Source organism: Apus apus, chromosome 18 (assembly GCF_020740795.1).
Source record: "Apus apus isolate bApuApu2 chromosome 18, bApuApu2.pri.cur, whole genome shotgun sequence".
Lineage (NCBI taxonomy): Eukaryota > Metazoa > Chordata > Aves > Apodiformes > Apodidae > Apus > Apus apus.
The window spans coordinates 1,417,354-1,437,817 of record NC_067299.1 but is presented as its reverse complement, the minus strand read 5'-3'; the positions used below and the strand labels follow the sequence as shown (position 1 = coordinate 1,437,817).

Here is a 20,464-nt window from a genome sequence, read left to right as displayed (position 1 = left end):
GAGAGCTCAGAAACCGAGCCAGACGCACGGCTAAGCCAGGTGTCAAACAAATCAAATATTAATTTGGCCGCTAAGCATTATATCTTAATTAGAAAGCTAAATATTAAATATTACTTGGGCAGCTAAACACGACCTGTCGCTTAGCGCTTGGCTGGTTTGGCCTCCTTTTGCTCCTCTGTGAGGGGAAACGGCCCAGAACTCATCCCCGGACTGGTCGCTCCGCCGCGGGCACACCCCGGGGGCACGGGAGGCCCGGAGCCGGCACCGGGGCTGGGTCCGTCTGAACCGACCCGCACGTTAACGCGGCTCCTGAAGCCCCGGCGCGTTCTCCGGGCACGGCCGGCGGTGCAAACACGCTCCCGGGCTCCCAGGCTGGAGGTGCAGCCGCAACAGGGGCAGCGGGTGCGGAAACGCCCGTTGGGAAGAAGGGACAGAAAACACCACACAAGCTGTGCCAAAGAAACCCCCCCACTGGAATAACATTCCCCAGCGTCTCAGGATACCAACCTCACCCCAGGGTTCTCAGCAGCAGCTTCACCTGTCTGAAGACAATTGCTTTTGAAGGACAAATTCGACAGGCTAAACACGAGCTTCCTGCAGTAAACAGAGCTCGTGTGACCACTCAGGAGGATGCTCCAATTTACTTCCTCATCACCCAGGTATTAAAAGCAAATTGCACTTGATGACAAACCTTGCCCAGAGATCCAAATCCAGGATACTCGTTCGTATCTTCCAAGTAATAACATCAGTATCTAGAATGATTTAAATCTTAATGCTGAGGCAAACGCAATTAAAAAAAATAAATCACATTTAAAGCATTTATTTTGAAAAATAAAATACAAAAGATCATTGAATTGTCATTGTACATGTGCATTTTTTTTTTTTAAATAAAAGACATTTAACAATTTCCACATATGAATAAAACTCCTCCACCAAAAGTCTTCTAGGACAAGCACAGACCACTCTTGAAAGCTTTGTACATTTAAAACCCAACTGCTACAGGAAAAAAAGTCTTTGAAGATGGGGGTTTTGGAATTAAAAGAGAAGAACAATTACAGAGACAGGCATTACTTTGTTGTTTTGTTTTTTAAACCTTAAAAAAATAGTTGTGCAAATGTAATACAGTTCTACAGGAACATCAGTTCGTTTTGTGGTTGGTTTTTTCTTTTAACGTTTACATGCTCACAACAACAAAATTTTGAACAAAAACAGTATGAAAGAAACTGAGGAAAAAATTCTGAAAAAAGCAGGCCAGGAGCACTGGCCCCTCACTGAGCTCAGTGGGTCTGTCCTTGTAAGAGCATTTCCATGGAAAAGGCAGAAGTCTTTTTCCTAAAAAAATAAAAAAAGTGATGTTTGAGCTCTCAGTGTAAGATTCAGGTTTCATCCCTGACAGCATTTTCTAATTGTAAATAGTGCATCATGCAGTGTAACCACGGGCATCTCAGTGAAGGAAGACACTGGCAGGACAAACCACAGCCACTAACACCCCCCCGTAAGGAATCTGGCTGCCTTTCCCATTGCTTATCATTAGAGCTACTTCTTGGAGCATATGTAGGCAAAAAATAAATAAATCTGAATTTGCATTCACATTCAAACTACTTTTTGTAGCTCTTCCCCGCCAGGACTTACACCTCAAGGGGATTTTTACAGACTCTAAATCAAGATCCATATCTTCATACTACTCTTACCCAAAATCTTACATGGAATTACAGTAAGTTTAAAGAAAATAATCCCCTTAGCTAAATAAGGAGCAAGTGAGCAGGACTGCATGCTCTTTTGTTACCTTCTGTGCAAGAAATATCCGTTTTATCTTCTATTCCATAGGTTCAGTCTGTCAAATAAAATAATTAAAATAATGTAAAATTAGGTATTTTACATTAGAGAAAAAAAATATTATCAGCACCAATGTTTGCTCTCAAAGCCACCTAGTTGTTTGGTTACACAATATTAATTTTAACTTTAGTATAATATTAAAGGAGGACACTATCAGAATAAATTTCAACTCCAACGTCAGCGTTTGTGGTTTAAGCAATAGTCTTTAACTATTTCACAAAGCTTATTCTTGCTTTTTAGATGCTCTTTCTTTACTTTGGATAAACCTTCTCCGAGTTGGGTAAATACTGCAATCATACCAAGGTAGCTGTATAAATCCACTTCCTGAAATTCAGCAGAGTCCCATTTTGGAACCTCCCTATCACGGGGACATTTGCTGGAAAGAGTGGACTGAGTTCTTTTGATGTGTCACAAGATAACTGGAAAAAACAACCAGCATCATTTAACTAATGGGTTCTGTGGGCAGACCAAGGATTACTTATTTTGCTAGCACGCCATCTCTACAGTCTGCTAAATGTTAAAGGTAGCTCATCTCCCTGCCTCTTCCAGGAATCCTCAGCAGTGGTGTTGACACACCCCAGGCTGCAGCCATTTGTGCTGCCCCTTTATCTGTAAGGTTGTAGATAATCTTGAGATAACCACAGCGATTGCCTTTGGAAGCATTAGAAAGAACCACAGCACACTTTCTCAACACAGTTTGCTGACAGTAACTTTTAAGCAGCAGCCATTGCAAAGAGCTGCCTTGCCAGGAAGCTGCAGAGAGGCTCTGGGCAGGGCGGGAGGGTGTGAGCAGCAGCAGGAGCTGCCGGGGTGCCCTGGGAGCTGAGCACAGCCTGCCAAGCACGGGCACGGGGTGCTGGGAGGGGAGCACAGGCAGCAGTGACAGCAAAGCCCACGGCAGAGGTCACACAGACTGGCCAGAAAGATGTGGTGTCCACAGCAAAGAGTTATATTCTGAAAACACGAAACAGACACTGCAGCTAATTCGACTTTACTGATCCGTGTTCATTTTATCTTGCCACGGGACCTCCTTTCTACTGTCTTCTTTGGCTGGAACAAAAGAAACCAATTTTCCTTTTTAATCAACTAATTTTCATTGCCATGAATGGAGTTAAGTCAAAATGCTGTGTTTGGTAGAGTCTGCTGTGTGTTCTTCAACCTCTACATCTAACAAAAGTCCTCTAACATTGGGGATCCAAAGTCAGGAAAACTTGTGCCCATTAGTGTGTTTTTTCTTTAAAAAGTAAAGACATTGCAAATTATTTTATTTTTTATAGACTACTTACATTCTAAATGAACTTCTGTACTGCATGTATCATTATAGATAGATGGGAAATCATGCAGAAATATAAATTAATGGAAGCAGAGATACACAATTCTGGAGGCAAAGTGCTCCTAAAAATGCCTTCTCCCCCAGTCCTGCAATGCCAGACTCCTCCACATGCATGAGGAACTGAAAAAAACAATTTTTTTTGTACTTAGCTTTACTTGAACACACCCTGAGACAGTAACTGGGATGAGCCACTACCTGTTTGTTCTATCAAAGCAGAATGTTCAGTGCACTCCAGATGGCAGTCAGACATTGAGCAGCAATTGTCCAGCCTGCAGAAACTGGTATTTCTATGAACCTAACTGAGCAGCTCTTACCCACGAACACAATACCTGTTGCTACATGTTCTACTTTTTCATATAAAATATTTCAGTTGAACAATAAAATAAAAATATTTTGTTATTTTTCTGATAAAGGTTAATTCAAGTATTTGTTCCTTGTCTAAATCATCAGCTCTGACTTTCCATGGCTAGATTAGCAGAGCTTAAATCTGCAAGGCTATGGGAGGGAGATTTAATTTCACTACACATTAGAGAGGAAAAAGAAGAAAAAAAAAAATCCACAGAGAAGCCCTTCAAGGTCTGCAATGGAGCATGTCAACAGAGCTCCATGGAACAAGCCCATCCTCTCTGCAAGGAATGCATCTTCCAAACTGAATTTCTTTGTCCACACACAGGCTAGAGGTTACAGCCCAAGACCTTTCCATCATCCCTACACAAGGAAGGGGCAGGAGATGGGCACCATGCCTCCCACACAGCAGAGGGGAAGGCTTCCCAAGAGCCTGCAGCCTGAGGGGGCTCTGTGAGGAGGAGGAGGAGGATGCTTTTTCCACTCCATTGCAAAGGCTCAGTCCCATGGGCAGCTGATGACAATGGCATCTGAAGGGTAACAGATTAGGAATTCTCAGTCCAATACTCACTTGATTATTAGATTGAGACACCATGACTATCCATGGCTGAACTGGTTTTGTTTTGCCTGATACACTAGTGTGTTTTTAAAAATCTCTCATTACTTATCTCTTGCTTTTAATCTTTCCATGCAGGCAGCAGAGAACAAAGTTTCTCTACAAATCACAAACTTTGCAGTTTGGTTTACACAAGAGAGTCAAACTGCCCTTAAGTTTCACAGGACTATTCAGCCAGCTCAGGTTTGCAGACATCATACTATTAACACTAGAGTTCCACGTGCACTCAGAAGAGGACTGGGACTGCTGAGTGCAGGAGCACTGCAGAGTCCATCTCACAGACAAGCTCTTCTCTTACCATCTCTAGTCATTTATTCTCTTACAATCCTATAAAGACTGGTTGCATACTAACTTGCTGTTACACCTGCAAAAATAAAACTAATCCAATACTTTACCTGTGGCACTTCTTTAAGAAAGTCAGGAAGCTGAAATTCACCTTTATAGACCTGAAAAAACAAACAAAAGAGCAGTATATTACTCAAAGTTAGCATCCATTGGTGTTTGAAATGCTGAAGAGCTTGTTAAGATGGGAAAAAATATTCTTCTGGGTTATCAGGATTCAGCAATGCCAAATCAGATCTACCCAAACTGAGCACAACCTATTTGTAAAAATTTGAGGTAGTTCTCAGGTTTATGCCCCATCTTAGTCTTGCTCTGTGCTCAACACTCTGACCTTTTGTGCATGAAAAGGATCTGTGTCTCTGAAGCCTCCTTTCCTTCTGCAATTTTGATTTGGTGTCAATTTTATATGGTATATATATATATAAAAATATATGTCTGCTTTAAAAACATTACCATTACAACACCCTTTGTGGGAACAGCAATGACCCCTAACCAAGTGGATGGCCAAGGGGATTCATCTATCAGCACATCAAGAAAAACAGCTAAACTAATGCCATTGCCTGGAATGATAAGAAAATATTTCAGGGGCATTTGATATTATATTCACATTAATTATCACGACTTACAACCACAATTTACAAAGGCAATCCTAGCCAATGGAGATGGCCCAAGAAGATGAGGTTTAACACACAAGTGTGCCTAATTTTGGTTCAGAACTGACATTATCTAGAATGCTGGTTTTGTCAAGTTTGAGACTGCAGAGAAACTGGTTTAAAGTAGTTCCAAAACCAGTAACTGGTCCCTTTTTGAATAAAAACCCAGGGATCGACTGCAATCCAGAACATCTAAAACAATACTCCAACTGCAGCCAAAGAAATTAAAAGCTTCAGAAAGAAATTAAAAGATTCAGAGTGATTTTCTGACCAACCTCTAAGTCTAAAACACTCAGAGAGTGGCAGCAGAGAGGCATAAGCAGGACACTGGAATAATTTCCAGTTTAAGCAAGAATTCAGTAAAATTGAGCAGAATTGGTGTTTACCATTTCTAAGGGAATTATTTTGCAAGTCCAAATGGATTTCCAACAGTGGGGGGTGGGAATCTGAATTGGTTTGTTGTTCAGTGTTGGCAGTATTCAAGCTATTCTATTTAAAAAGACAAAACACATTCTTATAGCCAAACTAAATGCCTATTAATCCCAAAGAGAGATCAGAAAACAAGTTTCACATCTAGTTGTCTGAGAAAACCCTTACAAACACACAGGGAATACTTAAGATCAGAACTGTAACTCAGAAATGTAACCTATATTTTATCTTTAGAGAAGATTAAAGCATTCCTTTTCACCTACTTTCAAGCCTGGTTTAGAAAGAGTCACGGTGTATCTGGTCAGTCCCAGTACACAGGGGTAAGGGGTCTTTTTGTCTAAAAAGTTACCCTGCAACTGGGTGTACTTGGGCTTGGTAGATTTTTCAGAACATCAGAGCTGCGAAGTACAAAGCTATTGATGTTTAATTATGAAGAGGGCTGGGGGGAGGCAGCAAAACCAGCCCAGAGCCCCTTTCTGTGAACAATCCTTCATTGCACAGTACGTGGAGGTACCTTCAACCTGCTCTTTCAGACTTCCCTTAACCTTGAAGGCAGCTCACAAGGCTTGCACAACTCCTCACCTCTTTGTTGGAACTGCCAAGGAAGGGGATGTGTGAGATGTCAGTATTTACCCAGTAGGAACACCACAGAGAGGAAGACTTTAGACAGGCCTATGAATGTCTGCTAAAAGGCATCTTGCAACCATATCTCATTCTGTATTTTCTTTGCTAATAACTCTGCATGTCCAACTAATCATCTACGTGCATCCTTGGCTAAAATAAATAAATAAATAAAACCTACATGCATCTGGAGGAAAAAAAACAGTTGGGAATCCACATGCTGGAAGAAACACCCACTAAAGAGGGTATTAAACAAATTTAAAGGATACTGAGAAATTCTGTGCTGTTGGTGGTCACTAGACAGATGAAAGAAAAACCCCAATTTTGATTTAAAAAAATCAGAGAAAATGCCCAGAAAGCCAAGCGCCCTTATGCTTCACTTCTGTTCACCAGAGTCAATTGAGATGCACAGCCTGTGCTGCTGAGCTACTGGAGCAGCCCATCATCACAGCAAACCTCCCCAGTCACCCAGCTCTGACTACACATATAATTATTCTCAAGTATTGGTGTAAATATACTTTATCACCCTTATATGCTCTATACACCCTTTATTTTAGATTGTTTTTGTCTTTAAAACCTCAACTACAAAGTCTTGGAATCATGATCATCGTGAACATCTCAACTCCTAACAGCAGGAGACGTCTCCTCACAATTTACAGAGGCACAAAACAGGAGTTAATACAACTCTCTTTTCCTCTAGATGTTGGGGCAGAAAATCCCGTCAACAGAACATAAAACAGATAGAGAACAGCTTTTGGATGTGATTAGAAGAAGCCACACGTATTTAAACAGGCATGATGGAAACCACAGCTCTCTCCATAGAGCTCTGTACACTTCTGTCTCAATCCCTCCAGGGCAAGGAAAAAAATTTCATGAAGAAGTTAAAAGAAATGACTGGAATAGGTATTCCAAGCATACAAATTCATTTAGAGGGAAGTACGTGCCAAAGAAAATCTGATGTAATGTGTTGCAGATGTGAAAGGAAGCCACTTGGCCAATCATAACACAACAATGAGCCAGTTTCTACTGGGCATAAGTCAGAGCCCTGCAGCTCTGAGCTGTTCTCCACTCTCAGTGTATCCTGTTAAACTGCTGACATACACTGACACAAACTCACAATATTGATAAGGACGTATCAGACATCCTTCTAATGTGGAGTGATTCCACTTTTGCAATTCATCAGATAGTGACTGGGCTGCCAGTTCAGAGAGCTTAATTATTTCCATTTTCTGCATCACCTCAGATGAAAATTTTTAGTCAAAGGATGTTATTTTCCTTTACATTCAGGATTTAATATTTGTTAAAACTCTAGGTAAAAAAAATTAATCTGTTATTTATTGATAAGGAAGGGACCCTTGCAACCACTACCATACAATGAAGAGACCAGCAACACTTGCAAAAACCACAAGACAGCACAACTCTGCAGTCACTGAGTAACTACACAGGCTGCCTCTCGAGGTCACACGCAGACATCAGCAGTGCAACACTGCTCAGATCTTGTTCTCTCTGCTCTGTGTTCCTTAACCCAGACAAGATAGTGTCATAAAAGAGATGTTACTGTTGATTAAAAGTCTGATTTCTAGTCTTTTCCAAGAAATGGCAAGTTTTGCTCAGTGCAGTATAAACACAGTCCTACAAGCAGCATTTAAGCACAACATTTTAGAACAAAGATGTGTTTGAATTTCAGAATCTTAAAATGATCTTCTACAACTGGGCAATGCACAGACTTCTAACCATAAAGTACTGACCTGCCTGCATTCAAGAGAGGCTTGCTGGCTATGGTTGTGATTTGCACCAATGTTTATCTTTTCATTCCACTTATCTTTGATTTTGTATGTGCAGTATAGAAATGCTTTTAATGATACAAAACAAGAAATCCCTGTAACAAGAACTGATTTGGTTTGTTTTTTCAGGTATCTGATAGCAATGCACTAGATGACAAAGTCTTGTTCCATCTTTAGGTGGAGCCAGACTCCTCCCTGCCAGTCATTTCAGCACTGTCAGGCTTCCACTCTCTTCTTGCAACTTCCACAATAAATTCAAGCCAGCATTACATAACCTCCACAAAACTGGAAAACTCCCCCCGCTCAAGCCCACACCAAAAAGGAGATTAAAAAAAAAAATCAGTCCTTCCCCCTTACTACTGCTTTCTGTTTGCCAGACAGGGGCAACTTCCTCCATCTGGAGTGCTGGCTCCCACCACCTTAAACGGCCCAAGAAACAACACCAGTATCTGAGCAGCAAGTGGCAGATAATTCAACATTATTTCAGGGCAGTCACTCTAAGGGGTCACTGTGCTAAACACAACACGGTTCAGCTTCAGAAGTCTGCACTTGGTCTGTTTTCAATGAATAAATTCAAGTTCTCTGCTCAGTTTAAAGAGACCACAAATATAAATATAGTAAAACAGCTCCCAAACACAAAGCGAAGCAATAAACAATCACATGCAAGATTTAGATGTATTCTTACTCTGTCCTGAGGAGTAACCCTGGAATGAGTTGGATAGCTGAGTGCGCAGTAACACACTAAGCTTGTCTAGTGCCAGTTCCTGAGGGCTGGAAAAATCTGGATCAAGATTATTTATTTTTTTTTTTTAACAAATGTTCTCTTCTTCAAGCTGCAGTAACAAGAAGTAAAGCAGCATATGTTGGTAGAAGGGGGAAGAGAGGGCAGCACACACTGTCCCTGGTGGGCAAAGCTGCTCACACCTCCCTCTCCTCCCACCCGAACTCTCTCCAAACAGCTTGAAGTGTTTTGAAATACCTGTTCCCCACGCCCCCCCCCCAAAAAAAAAAAATATTAAAAAACTATTTAAAAGCTGTGGGGAAAACAAAACAAAGTATATTTCAGAAGGGAGTCAGCTCCCATCTATCACCAACTAGAGTATTATTTATTTCAGAACTTCCTTGGCCTAAGGCCAAGTCGAGGAGCCAGCATCTGGACACTGGATGGCCTGGAAGCCACTTCTGTCACGGGCAGAGGGGGTGATGAGCCTGAAGAATTAGGCAACCTAAGCTGCAAACCGGGCTGGGAGTTGGGAAACCTTCAGTCTTGAAACCCTAGGAAGTCAGGACATCAATGCTTCCGTAGTCACAGAGAAGGACAGAGGACCAATGGTCTGAGCAGGGATCTGCTGGGAACCAGCTGGGAGGAAACAAAGCAAAGTGACTGGGGAGGAATTCAAGCTCTGACATGCAAACTCCAACATTGAGTTGAGTCCTCCTTTCAACAGCTCCCTGGGGTACAAGGCATTTTGAAAGCCTCATGTTTCTCCATTTTCAAAAGGAATATTGTAAGTTTTGAAGAGCAGCCACCTTTATTCCTTGTGCTTTTTTGTTTTTTTGATTGTGAGCCTAACTCAGGACAGCTCCCTCATTTTATCTATAAAAACCATAAATGCAAAAGTAATTTAGTTAGAAAAGTGACTAGAGCAATATATACTGGGTAATACAATAAATAACAAAATACTAGCTTGGGCTGTAAGTAAAACTATTACATTAAAACAGCAGTCAAAATATTAACAATATTCCATATACTTGCAGTATTTGGATCAGCTATTTTAACAGTCACCTCCAATTTTTCACAACCATTTTTAACCTTAGCAAACAAACCAGTTATGCTTCAAAGCAAACTTGTGAAAAAGCCTCAATACACTTTAGCCTTTTAAATTAGGCTTTAATTATCTGTAAAGGGATGCTTGGGGCTTTATAACCCAAATTTCTCTCTTGCATTTTGAACCGAAATAGATTTCAAGAAGCCACCCAAGCAACTGAAACCCAGACAGTTTTTACAACTCTGAGCTTGCCATGCACAGGCAGAGGCCTCAGAGAAGTCACCACACTGTAAAAATTTACTTAGATTGTATCAGTAAGAGATGACCAACCTTCTATTATTGCACTATGATACAAATGTGGATCTGAGTCAGTGTTTGCTGGTACACAGGGGAATGTGCAGGAGGATTTTGTTTTCAAGGCTTCATCAAGTATCAAACACTTTTTTTTTTTAAGGGTTTGAACTGAAGTTTGTGAGCCTTTTAAAACAATAAGTAGCAGGAACCCATACAATGCCAACCCCTACCCCTGCCAGAAAAGGTGGGCTGCCCTTCCCTGCTGAGGTGACAACTATTAATACAGTCACTCTGCCATCCTCCACCACACTGATCAGCTGTTTGATGAACGTTTCCCAGGGAGGGCTTCTAAAAAGAAATAATGCAATACATGTTTAGAGACTTCACACAAAGCTATATTTTTTTAGTATTTAGCCCATCAGCAAACTGACCAGTTTGTTCAGCATTGGAAGCCTAGTGAAACACAGTCCTTTTCAATTGTTTAATTCAGTTTTTTCCAATGATTGCTGTGGCAGCAAAAGTCACCTTCTTTTAATAAAGTATACATTGTCAAAAGAAGAGAAGTAAAGACTTAATTATTCTTATTTCAAACAATGAGCTTTTAAATGGATACCTCCAGGGATAAACAGCTGTATAGCCTAATTACTGAAATTCCAGCAACATTAACTTCAGACAAAAATCCTTTAGTCTAGGTTAATCAGCACCAGACCTTCCCCCATTTTTTGTTCGTTCCACAAAGGACAGCAAAGAATTGGAAAATGTGGCATTGTGATCAGCTTGGACCATTTTCCATGGGTCACTTTTCAAATTCTACCAAGTATTTGGAGTATAATTTTGTGACAGAGTTTCTGCCAACCCTCATGTATACAAAGCTGAGCTCATCAATCACGTTTTGATGCCCAGGCAAGAAAGCTAGCTTTTGTTTCTACTACTAACTAGTTCCCCAACTATCTGTGCCATTCTTAAGAGGTTCAGCTGCATAAAGCAAAGAACACAGCCCAAGCCTGGGGTAAAAATAAAAAACAACAGAACTCTTGCACTCTATAATTCACATCCATTCAGTCAGTAGTTAAACATACAAAAATCCCTTACCCTCCTTGTGTTTTCCACAACTTTTTGATCTGGCTTCCCATAGTTTGGTGGGTTGGCATAGGGATCATAGCCCAGTTTAGCCAGCATGGGTGCAATCACTGGCATATCTTGCAGGACATCAGCAGGTATCTTCCCAACCCACTTTGACAATGCTTCCACATTGACTGGCTTGATTACTTGGTCAGTAGATCTTTCAACTCTGTGGAGAAGGAAAGAAAGGTTATACTTTGCACTCCAATCAATTTGACTTGCTTCTTCACTAGCATTAAGAGTTTTTAGTTTGCTTGGGTTTTTTCCCCTTATTTCTCTCTCAAAATGTCATGTTTCTGCAGAGCTGAAGGGAGTGAAGTGTTACTACATAAGGCTAAAATAAGAATAACTAGTCCAACACTCCTGCACGCTTTCTGGTTGAGGCTCTCACACAAAGTGCTGAAGCAGGTTTTTACAAAGCCGAAGAGGTACTAACTGAAAACTGTGCACACACCTACAGATAAAGCTGTTTTCCCACTGGCATATTCCCACATTTGCCATTTCATTGTCTTAAATGCTACTAAAAGTTGTATTCTAAATTAAAATCCATGCACCTTCTGTGACTGCAGCTGAACTTTCTTAGTTAGAGACATCCATGGAAATGCCAAAGGCACAGACTGCAATAGTATTTTTACAATCATGCCTTTTAGTGATCAAGTGCTTGGTCATTACATTTTTTAAAGAATGACAAGTGCTTCATCATGACAGTGTCCTGTGTACAACATTTAGGAAACAGCTGATGTATTGCTCATTTAATCAACAGTCCTAAAGTTACCCTCACTCTTGCACCTTGGTTTTTACCAATTTCTTTTTAGAGGGAGAAACCTGGCATTACTTCCCCCCCCCCTCCCATTTCTTTTAAATTAGAAGGCACACAACTTCTTCACAGTGTTTATTTCAGAATCAGATCAGCAGGACTCAAAACAGGCCGAGTGATTTAAAATTCTCCAAACTTTCTTCTGAACTCATAAAAAGTAAATATGCATTTTTGGATGTTAAGGTTCATCTTTCTTTTAAAGTAACTTAAAAAATGTGTATCTACAAGATGTCTAAAGGAATATTTACATCTGCACTGCAAGTAATACCACAAGGCAGGCCACCTCATCAGTAGCTCCTGCCAGCTGGCTGTACCTGCCTGCAACCTGAGGCTGAGCACACAGCTGTCACATCCCCTTGCAGCTACCATCCCTCCTGGGCCTTAACTGCAGCACAAAGAATTGTGATCTCAGAAAATTCTACCACCAGAAATTAAAACTTGACAGTAACAGTACAAACACAAAATAAAGACTGAGAATACTGAGATTCAAATTAATTGTCACGTAGCTAATTCTTCAGTTAGGCAGGATGTGAAAAAAACATCTTCTGAGAAACATAAATGGAAATTTCCTGAAAGTTCCAATACTCTGAGACCAAAGCCTGAGCTAAAGTCAAGACTTGACATAAACTAACAAGAGGAGTAAGTTTTATTACAGTTCTCTAATTAACCTCATGAGTCCAAGAAGAGGCTGAAGTATTATTGCCCATTAGACAAACATGAAATCAATAGCAAGAGGCCTCCCAGGCAGCCCCCTACGTACTGTGCAATGAAAGCGTTAATTACAAACGATGCACACGTGTCTGCCTCTCATTAACTCAGTTTGATCTTAACACCAGTCTTTACCTTGTCATGCTCTTGTCATCATAGCTAAAATTCTTGTAGGACAGAGGAAGGAAGCTGGTCATACAGTGCTGGAAGGTCAGTCACTTAAGTGCTTTCAGCACAATCAGCACAGAACAAACCAGACAGGGAAATGGTCCCTCATGGGGAAACTATCTTGGCAAGCTGGGCCTTCTCATTGCTGCAGGAGGTGTTTAAGGGAAGCTGAGGAGTAAACACCTGACAAAAACTGTAAAACAACCCTCAGGGTTTTCAGCCTTACTCTCTTTAACCATTTTCAGCAGTTCAAACCAAAGGCAAAAACTCCAAATGGGATTTTGGGCCCAGGTTGCTGTGGCTGAGTCTCAGCCCTCCTGAAGGCTACTGGCCTGAGATTACAAGTCTGCGCAGCAAAACCAGAAGCCTGGGCATTGCCTTTTGGTCCTTCTCATTAGATGACATCTGAGTTCACATGAAATTAGCAAGAAAAGAGAGTTGAGTATCAGTTGTTCAACATGGCGAGGCAGAGGACAAAGCACCAGAGGGATCAGGAGTCTGAAGAACTGTGGTGGGTGGGACCTTTAAAAAAAAATATAAATGTATCCCTAGATGTTTTAAAAGCGTAAGATTCACAGTCTTCTCCCTGTCTGACAGAGCCAGCCTAGCCTGGGAATCCCTGCACCAAAACTGTAGGTTGATTCTATTGTTTAAAATAAGGGTGATACTGTGAGAACCAGATAACGAGTGTGACTAATAGTTTATGGCAACCCCAAAATGATGAGTGCTGTACATCAATTAGGACCTAAATTAGAGCATGTATTAACAGCTCATCCTGAGGTAAAAACACATCCAAAATGTGTATGTTTTGTCCCACTGCCATTTTAGCTTTTGGTAGCAATAAGCTCAGCAGGAAACACTTCCCTGTGACTAATACCTGTCAAGAAGTGAGGAGCTAGATTTAGCTGTTCCTAGGCCTTGAGTCAAAAATACACTATAGAATATTTGATCTTCTGTGTGAATCCTTTTCTGTCCTTTCTGGTAAAATAGGAAGAAAAATAAAACACAATTCATAGGAAAGACTCTTCAGAGCAGAAGACAGCTGAGGTGTATGGGGGAAGAGAGAAAGGGGCTGGGAGGGCAAAACACACCCAAAAAGCCAAATAGAGCAAAACCAGGAAAGGTACCAAGTCTTGGTAAATTTGATTATGCAAATATTGCCTGGTCAGGGCTTCCAGGCTCCAGTGCAAAACCACAGGAAGGGTTTCAGCTCTGAAAGCAGCGGGTAGCACAGGACTAACCCCAAATACTCCTCCATCTGTACAGGAATCAGATCGAAGGTATGTATTAAAAATAGTATATTCTGAAGTAATTTTGCCTGGATAGCTCTTTTCATAATAAGCCTAATAAAAGTTGCTATAAAAGGGTTGAAGTTTCTTTGCACCAGTGGTCACCACAGCTGGTTTCAGTTAGGAGGCAGATGCCAGAGCTGTACTAACAATCCTAGTTATAACATGTAGTCCAGCCATAACACATTCCTCCAACAGCCACGCTGGCAGTTACTTCAAACCACAGCAGGTTTCCCACTACTACAAAGTCTGTGGTGCACATCCTTGCAGTGTTTCTCCTTGCAGCTGGATAAAAACCAAAATAAGGGGCAAAAATACTAAGTAAAATAGAACAGTGAGGCTCGGGCTGCATCAGCAACGGAAAAAGCTGGGATTACTGAGCAAATGCAGGAGGAGAGTAAGGCAGCCAACAGTTTCCTCAAACGAAGCAGCCAGGGGAACAAAGTTCAGTGCTTAAATAGAGACTGTCTAGTACCCAACATTGCTATCAACAGGCTGTTTCGTAAGGGTTTGAGTTTGGAGTATGAGAAAAATGAAGTCAGCTCACTGCCTGAAGAATTCTGCACACCACTGGTTAGCTGGCTCAGTTCTGGAACAGAAACAGCCTGAATGCTCAATTTAACTCCCTGTAAAACTGAAAACACATCTTACACTGACCTAGAGCTTCATTCATCTGATACAGATTTCATTTGATGTAGTTAATTTTGATTTCAGATGAGTTAAAAATATTCTTAAACACTGACTTTCTGATACCAGGTAATAACAGCATTATAAAGATCTTTTAGGAATACTGTGATCTCTCTCAAAGTGCTTTTAAGTATTTCAAGACAACAGATTTGCCAGATTTCTTTTAAAAAACCCTCCAACAGTTCAAACACACTGAGGCATCTTCTGTGGGACCTGACTCGAGCAGGCATCATGCCTCTGAAGTGGAGCCTGTCTGAAAGTCTTAAAGGTGAGTGGAAGATGATCGAGGCAGGTTTCTCTGCTCATTTTCTTAAGTCCTTACACAGTATCACAGCCTTTGCAGAATACAACATTGGTTCACTCTGTGACTTCAGAGGTTTTCTGTCCTACCTAATACTCTGCAGGGCACTATTTTAATCTAGATCTTCATAGTCCCCCTTCTGTGCTACAGAGACTAAGCCTCTGTGGTATTTTTTGAAAGAACATCACAGTTTGCTACAGATTATTTACTGCTTGTGATATCCTCCTCCTGCCAGTAAAATCTGTAACATGATTTGAGTGTTCTGATTTTAATATAACATCGTGAGCAGCCTGAAGCACTCTGTACCAGCCATATGGTAATAAAAGCTCTATGAGGAGACAGAGCTGTAATAGACAGCAGTGTTCTGAATTCCCTCAGATGACCTCTGAAGTGATCTTCACCACTGTCTCTTTGACAGTCGGGTAAAGCTGCTGATCAGAACATGGAGCTCCACTGCTCCAGACTCTGTTGCTCCAGCTGAAAGCAGACACTATCCACTCAGTGAAGTAAAGAGCACTCTCCTGTAAGCCTGGAGAGAAATTCTAAGTTAGAAGAGAACAACACTGCTTAGAACCTGACCCAGAATTTAACAGCCATGCACAGTCAAGGCCATAAAGAATTTTGCTGCAGCTGGGAACAAACCAAATGCAACTGGATAGAAGGAAAACTAAGTCTAAAGCAAGGTATATTTTGTCCAGCTGTCAAAATTCAGTAAGCTGCCTGCAGCAGACTAAAGTTCTCAGTGAACTACCTAGCAAGCATCTTTTAAAAGATTAAGTTCTCTGGGCAGTTACCCCTGCTCTGGACAAGGACCCCCCAGCAGGCAGCGTCCCTGTCCCCAGCTCTGCTGGACACCAGAGGGCAGCGAGGAGCTGGGGTTGCCAAGACCAGGAGGTTTTTAACGGGTACCAGAGAATGTCAAGCTCCCCCTGCACAACTTCAATTAGTATCATATAAATATACAAAACAGACACCCAACACCGAGAATTTCATATTCACTGTTTTTCTCTGCAGCCCTTGAAAGACTGAGTCACTGAAATAATTATCAAATTATAGAGGTCTCTTGCAACTGAAAAACAAATCTCCCATACATTTCAAGGGTATTTGATGAGATAACCACTGCAGACATAACACTAATAACCCACTCTTTTTCTACTGTTGCCCAAGTCTTCTGAAATAATTACCTTTCACATATCTCATAAGAGATAATAAAAGCATAAATAATTCTGTGAACAGACTGAATTGAAGGTCACAAGAATACTTCCATACTCATCTTAAATTTTAAAGTTTTATTAAAAAATAATCATAAAGCCCTACCTTACTTTCAGCAACCCATTTTGTTCGTTTTTAGAGATATGAACATGTATTCTCAACTCCTCACATCCCATGCCAGCAGATTTTGCAAGAAATATTACTTGAAACTCAGTAAGGCTACTGAGTTTTATAGTATTTATAGTCCATTAATTTTTAAAAACACTGAACTGGCATTATGCAGTTATTTTTACAGGACACTTAACAGAACTTGGCAACCACCTATTTATATCAGTACAAGTGATCACTCCTCCCTCAGCTGCCCCTGTGAAGCAGTCAGATGATCCAGGGAACAGAAGAGCATTTCCCACACACATCCTGCCTGCAGAGCCCAACAGCCACTGCTGCAGGTTCACAAGAAGGCTCCAGTCTTCTAGCAAACAATTCCATGGAAAAAAGACGAGCTACCTCCTTGAGAGCTCTGCAAACACTCTGGGGGTGGCTGGGTTTCTCCAGTGGGAATGTGAAACTTGCAGACTGAATTTATAACCATTACCTGAGTTTTAAATTCTTTGCAGCTGCTGACTAGTAATGCTGTGATTTGTTTTACATCATGCTCCCCTACAATATATTAGAAAATCCAGTCACTTCCCCAGCCATTAAATAAACGAAACCTCCTATTTTTATTTCTCAAAACTGTAGTCTTAAAAAAATAAATTAAAAAGATGACACCACTCTGAATTCCACAGTTTGACATGTCTCTGCTCACACTGCTTGCTGTGCAAGGTGCCTCTGTTACTCAGAAACACTTGGCCAGTGATGAATGTTCAGAAACCAAGGAAGTGACCTGGGCATGCCTTACTGCTGAACAGGGCTTTTCAGTCAGTATTTCAGAAACTGAAACAAAACAATCTGACAGATTAATCTGTCAGAGAAAAAAAGGAAGAAAAGAGATTCAAATATTCATACCTTTACCCCACGTAGACTAGCCAGCTTCTGTATCTCAGAAACTCAGCTGTAAGTAATGGCCAAGAAACCAAACACAGCAGTTTAACTCGAGAATTAACTAGGGGGTTTTATATTGTTGGGTTTTGTTGTTGGTGGTGGTTTTTTTCCACAATACCTCACTAGGTTTTCTAGGCAGAGCTGGATTTTGGTTTCTGAAAGTAACTGTCAGGTGCATGGATGGCATGACAGAATACTGAGAGATTTGCTTACAACAAGGTTAATTTTATTCCAAGTGCTTGTCCTTTCAGAAGCACATGCCAATTCTGCTTTCTATTTTTTGGAGCAGTTTCTCAAGTTTCCTGGAAGAGTACGTTCTTGGCAAATACAACTCAAGGGCCATTCTTGCATCGACAACAATACTTAAGTTCCTGAAGCCAAATGAGTGATCTTGCTAGGATGAGTAACAGCAGTCCAGATAAAATAGTTGAGCTTTATTTTGGGACACAGGGAAAAACAAAGCTGTATTGAAAGGAAGGCTGATACTAGACATTCAAGTTAAACTGATCATTAATTGAAGTTTGTTCACATGTTTCATACACACTAGTGGGACAATTAGTTAGCAGGAACAAATCTGAGATTGGGAATAGTTAGTTAACAATAATTACTACTTTCCAGACAATCTGCATCACAAATCAGCTTCCCAAGCCCTCTTTAGCTCCTGAGAAACTGAAAACACATCATGCCTAGTCTTTTCTATGCAGAACATGCTATTTCACCTCTTCAAACACAGGGCAAAGGAAGAATGCTCATACTCACTTTGAAAGGGAAACACCCCCTGCTTTTCCAATCATTTCTTCATGGTGCAGCACTGCTTGGTTCCACGGGATGCGAAGAAACTTTAAGAGAGTTCTCATCCACCTTTCAGGGTGCAGCACCAGTTGTTCATAGTGTACCAGCATGCACCTTTCAAAGCCAACCTCCATACACTGGTTATACATGGTCTCTATGGCACGATTCCACTTGGTCAGGCAGTCCCTGTAGCTGTTAAGGTCAAACCCAGCTATTGTGACCTTCCTAGAGATCATGGAATGCACAGAGGCACGACCATCCCGGACCATTAGCAGGAATTTGGCATTGGGGAAAATTCTAGCAAGATAAGTTAAGGATTTTAGAGCAAAAGGATCTTTGTTACACAAATAGGGAGCAGGCTCTCCGTGTTTCACAATTATTTCCAATAAAAATGCTTGCATGGCTGAGTCCAAAACCTCATCTGTGACTCCAGCTTCATCCAGTCGGATCTTCTCCTTGCTTGATCTAGCCCACATCTGCTTCACTGCCAGAATCCGTGGGATGACCCGTGTCTCCTCTCCGCACCGGATATCCGGGTGTGCATCCAGCATGGCCCGCATCAGGGTGGTGCCGCTCCGAGGTACTCCTCCAATAAATATTAAAGGCATGTCTTTGTTGTAAGCAAAGGTTTTGTTGGTGTTCCCATGGGAAGCAGTTCTAACCGTGCTCCTCAGGCTCTCCACCCGGAGGGGCTGGCTGCGCTCCTCTATGCGATGGTGGCACTCCATGGCGTGCTGGCCCAGGTAGAACACGGTCACCGAGCTGATCACCAGGCACGCCAGCAGCAAGTTCTGCTTCAGCTTCCCCACCATCTTGATAAAGACTGTCACTTCACAAAGAAAAGAGACCTGCTACTTCAAATTGTCTTCTAGTTCACATGCCATGGGAATCCTAATCCAAAATAAATTATGGTCTGGCAAGGGGAGGAAAAAAAAAATAATAAAAATTTAGAACTTTGTTAAAACTACTATGATAAATCAACAGCAGCAATCCCTGAAAGCACCCAGGTAAAACTGGTATCTCCTGGTGCTGCACTGAGACCAATAGATGCAAAGTCTAAACAATCACCCCATAATAGAAAGACTTTTTGTTCACCCACAGCAGCAACACAAAACATAAGATTTATTACTAAAAATACTATTTGCAACAAAATTCTCTAGCACATTTTACCAACATATTTGAGAGAATTCCACCACTGGATAGCTACTGTTAAACTTCACAGGCAAGCAAAGACATCATTTATACACATTTTAAAAAGTAATTAGGTATTAACTCTTTATAAAGTGAGGTTTTACAGCAGAAAAAAACCAAACAAATCAAACAAAAAAGGACCCCTCTGAGCCAGAGTCACCCAGATAAAACAAATTAACAAGACACTTCACATAAATCACGTTGGAAATCACAGAAGAATTTCAGTATCAGAATAACTGACTTGCTGGGTAGACAGCAGCAGGATCCTGCTCATTGCCACATTGTCACAGAACTACATAACCTCCTGCTGGGCTTGAAATGCTCCATTTCCTTCACAGGACACGGGATGACAGTAAAAGACATTTCACAGTTTCATAACAACACTGACAGTGCCCAGGTTTTTGATCAAGACTTTTAAGCAAAGACAAAAAACAATCTGCAGGAAGTAAGGCAAACTTCAATTTTTACTTCAAGGGAAGCTTTGATTAAAGAAGTGTGTAGTCATTAAAAACTATAAACACAACCCAGGATTAAAGCTGACTAGGAGCAAAACTAAGACCGGTCTTGATTTAAAGAAGAACAACAAAAGAATAAATCCACGCTGACTTCAAAATTTTCATTAATCTCCCAGTATGCAGATAACACAAAGTAGGACATACAAAAGAAAGCTAATTATTTAATCCTAATTTCCTTCTTTACTGTTTTGTTTACCTAAAATTTGGCCCTTGGAAATATTTCTAAAAAATATATAAATTACATAAATTACACAAGAAGAACAAATAGACCCTGTTCTCAACCAGCATCCCAGGGAAGAGTTAAAGCCGCACTTAAAATTAAGGCATTATATAAAGCATTGCCAGAATAAAACATATATTCCATTCTACCTTCAGATAAGAAGGATTCTTACTGTTAAGCAGTGCTGGGAAGCTTGCTCACTCCTTTAGTCTCTTCTGCTTCATCTAGATAGTCTGCATTTTTGCTGGTATGACAAGAGTCCTCCTCCTCGATAAATTATAACACTTCATTTGAATAAATGTTCACTACCCCAAAAGGTTTGACACAAGAACCCAACACTGGCTTAGATAAATCTGCTGCTGGGGTGACTTCATCT

At 41.0% G+C, this 20,464-nt stretch overlaps 2 protein-coding genes across 6 annotated transcripts in view; both read right to left on the bottom strand.

The window, feature by feature from the left end:
- Positions 1-804: 804 nt before the first annotated feature.
- On the bottom strand, positions 805-19,009 carry TPST1 (tyrosylprotein sulfotransferase 1). Of its 5 annotated transcripts, none has more exons than XR_007891214.1 (6): positions 18,130-19,009; positions 11,115-11,313; positions 4,526-4,576; positions 2,136-2,886; positions 1,787-1,834; positions 805-1,332 (listed from the first exon to the last, which is right to left on the bottom strand). XR_007891214.1 is itself a non-coding variant. In XM_051635963.1 (5 exons), the coding sequence occupies exons 1-4, from the start codon at positions 18,972-18,974 to the stop codon at positions 1,817-1,819; spliced, it is 1,113 nt and encodes a 370-aa protein (XP_051491923.1). In that variant the 5' UTR covers positions 18,975-19,009; the 3' UTR covers positions 805-1,332; positions 1,787-1,816. The 5 variants fall into 5 exon arrangements, 2 of the variants coding, with proteins under 2 accessions (XP_051491923.1, XP_051491922.1); XR_007891215.1 differs by having other exon boundaries at positions 2,810-2,886; XR_007891216.1 differs by having other exon boundaries at positions 2,832-2,886.
- The window catches only part of CRCP (CGRP receptor component), a 51,002-nt gene continuing 49,524 nt past the window's right edge, over positions 18,987-20,464 (bottom strand). The window contains exon 11 of the mRNA XM_051635969.1: positions 18,987-19,075. The gene's annotated coding sequence lies outside the window, so the exon portion shown is untranslated. The remainder of the gene's footprint in view (positions 19,076-20,464) is intronic.